At 65.0% G+C, this 1,516-nt stretch overlaps 1 protein-coding gene across 1 annotated transcript in view; it reads right to left on the bottom strand.

Annotated features, from left to right (window-relative positions):
* LOC102760265 (putative gamma-glutamyltranspeptidase 3) overlaps positions 1 to 1,497 on the bottom strand; it is a 6,349-nt gene extending 4,852 nt beyond the window's left edge. The window contains exon 1 of the mRNA XM_006768777.1: positions 1,107 to 1,497. Within this exon, the coding sequence (XP_006768840.1) occupies positions 1,107 to 1,497 (391 nt within the window). The remainder of the gene's footprint in view (positions 1 to 1,106) is intronic.
* Positions 1,498 to 1,516: the final 19 nt, after the last annotated feature.

The raw sequence follows: 1,516 nt of genomic DNA, 5'->3' as shown, positions 1-1,516 counted from the left end.
CTGTGTCCTCACTCTTGGAGGGGGCCCGCCCACCTGCAGGGTCCCCGCCCCCACCTCCACACTGCCCCCTCCCCCCTGTAGCCCCTTCTGCCCTGTGGTGCTGTCTCCCCATGGCCAGGCCCAGGCCAGCCGTCCTCTCCTCGCCCTGGCCTCCAGGTGGGCTGTCTGTCCTCTGGGCAGCCTGTCTGTCCGTCTCCCCCTTGCTCAGCCCCCTCTTCCCATGACTAATTGGGGGGTGGGGGGTGGAGGAAGGCGCTGCATTCTCCAGGGGAAGCTCGGCATTTACAGCGAATTTCTGTGTCAGTGGGAAAGGTCAACGTGCCAGTCACGCCCCTCCTGACAGACAGACAGACAGAATTCACATGGGGCCCCGGCTGGGCTGGCTCAGTGGATACAGCGTCGGTCTGCGGACTGAAGGGTCCCAGGTTCGAGTCCGGTCAACCCATGCCTGGGTTGTGGGCTCGATCCCCAGTGGGGGGGCATGCAGGAGGCAGCCAATCAATGATTCTTTCTCATCACCGATGTTTCTATCTCTCTCTCCCTTCCTCTCTGAAATCAATAAAAATATTTTTTAAAAAACTCACATAGGAAGAAGGCCACAGCTCAGGGCGGGAGAAGTCACTTGGGGCTCCAGCAGAACTTGCCCCACAAGGTCCCAACCCCAGGGCCCTGCACGCAGCCCCCGCCCCCCAACCCCATGCCGCTGTTGGAGAAGTAAAATCACCTCTCCAGGCCTTAGCCAGTTCCCTCCGCCAGGAATATCCTTCCTCTCTCTGCCTATAACATGCAATCTCACCTGGAGCTCAGGCACCACCTCCTCCAGGAAGGCCTCCGGGGTCTGCACTTCAGCGCCTCCTGGGCCCTGGCTCGCGCCTACACCTGCTTCCCACCCCCACACTCAGGGAGCCATGGGTGGGGGAGCTTTCTCTCCTGAACTGTACCATCTCTCTCAGCTCTGACCTCACCGGGAGCTGTGGCTCCATGGCCTTCACCCTCCCCAACCAGGTGATCCCTGAGGGCCCAGTGCCCAGCCCAGGCCGGCCCCAAGGACCCCAGGCCCCTGGGCCCCAGCTCAAGGCTCCCTTCGCGAAGTCCTTCGCACTCACCAGTCTCCTGGATGTCGCGGACAATCTGGGCCGTGAGGCTCCCGTTGTAGAAAGCCTGGGCGCCCTCGGAGGCCAGTGTCTCGTAGGTGACGGCCAGCCGCGGCATGGTCACTCGGTCCCCCTCCCGCAGCACCTTGCCGTCCCGGCAGAACACCTCGCTGGGGCAGAGCGGGCTCCGTGAGGCAGGGGGTGGGGGGCGGTGGCCGGACCGCCCCACAGCCACCCAGAATGGGGGACGAGAGCCAGGACAGCGGCTCCGGTCCACGCTCAGGCTCCTCCGCCCGTGGCCCGCCCAGGCCTCCTCGCGTCCCCTGCTGCTCAGGGCACACAGGCCAGAGCCCCGGGCGCCCGGCTCAGAGTGGGTCCCCACACGTGACGGGCGGGGGCACATCTCCCGGGCTCGCCCCTCT

The sequence above is a fragment of the Myotis davidii genome, unplaced genomic scaffold, assembly GCF_000327345.1.
Source record: "Myotis davidii unplaced genomic scaffold, ASM32734v1 scaffold43, whole genome shotgun sequence".
In the NCBI taxonomy this organism is placed as follows: Eukaryota; Metazoa; Chordata; class Mammalia; order Chiroptera; family Vespertilionidae; genus Myotis; species Myotis davidii.
This window is presented reverse-complemented; position numbering and strand designations above follow the sequence as displayed.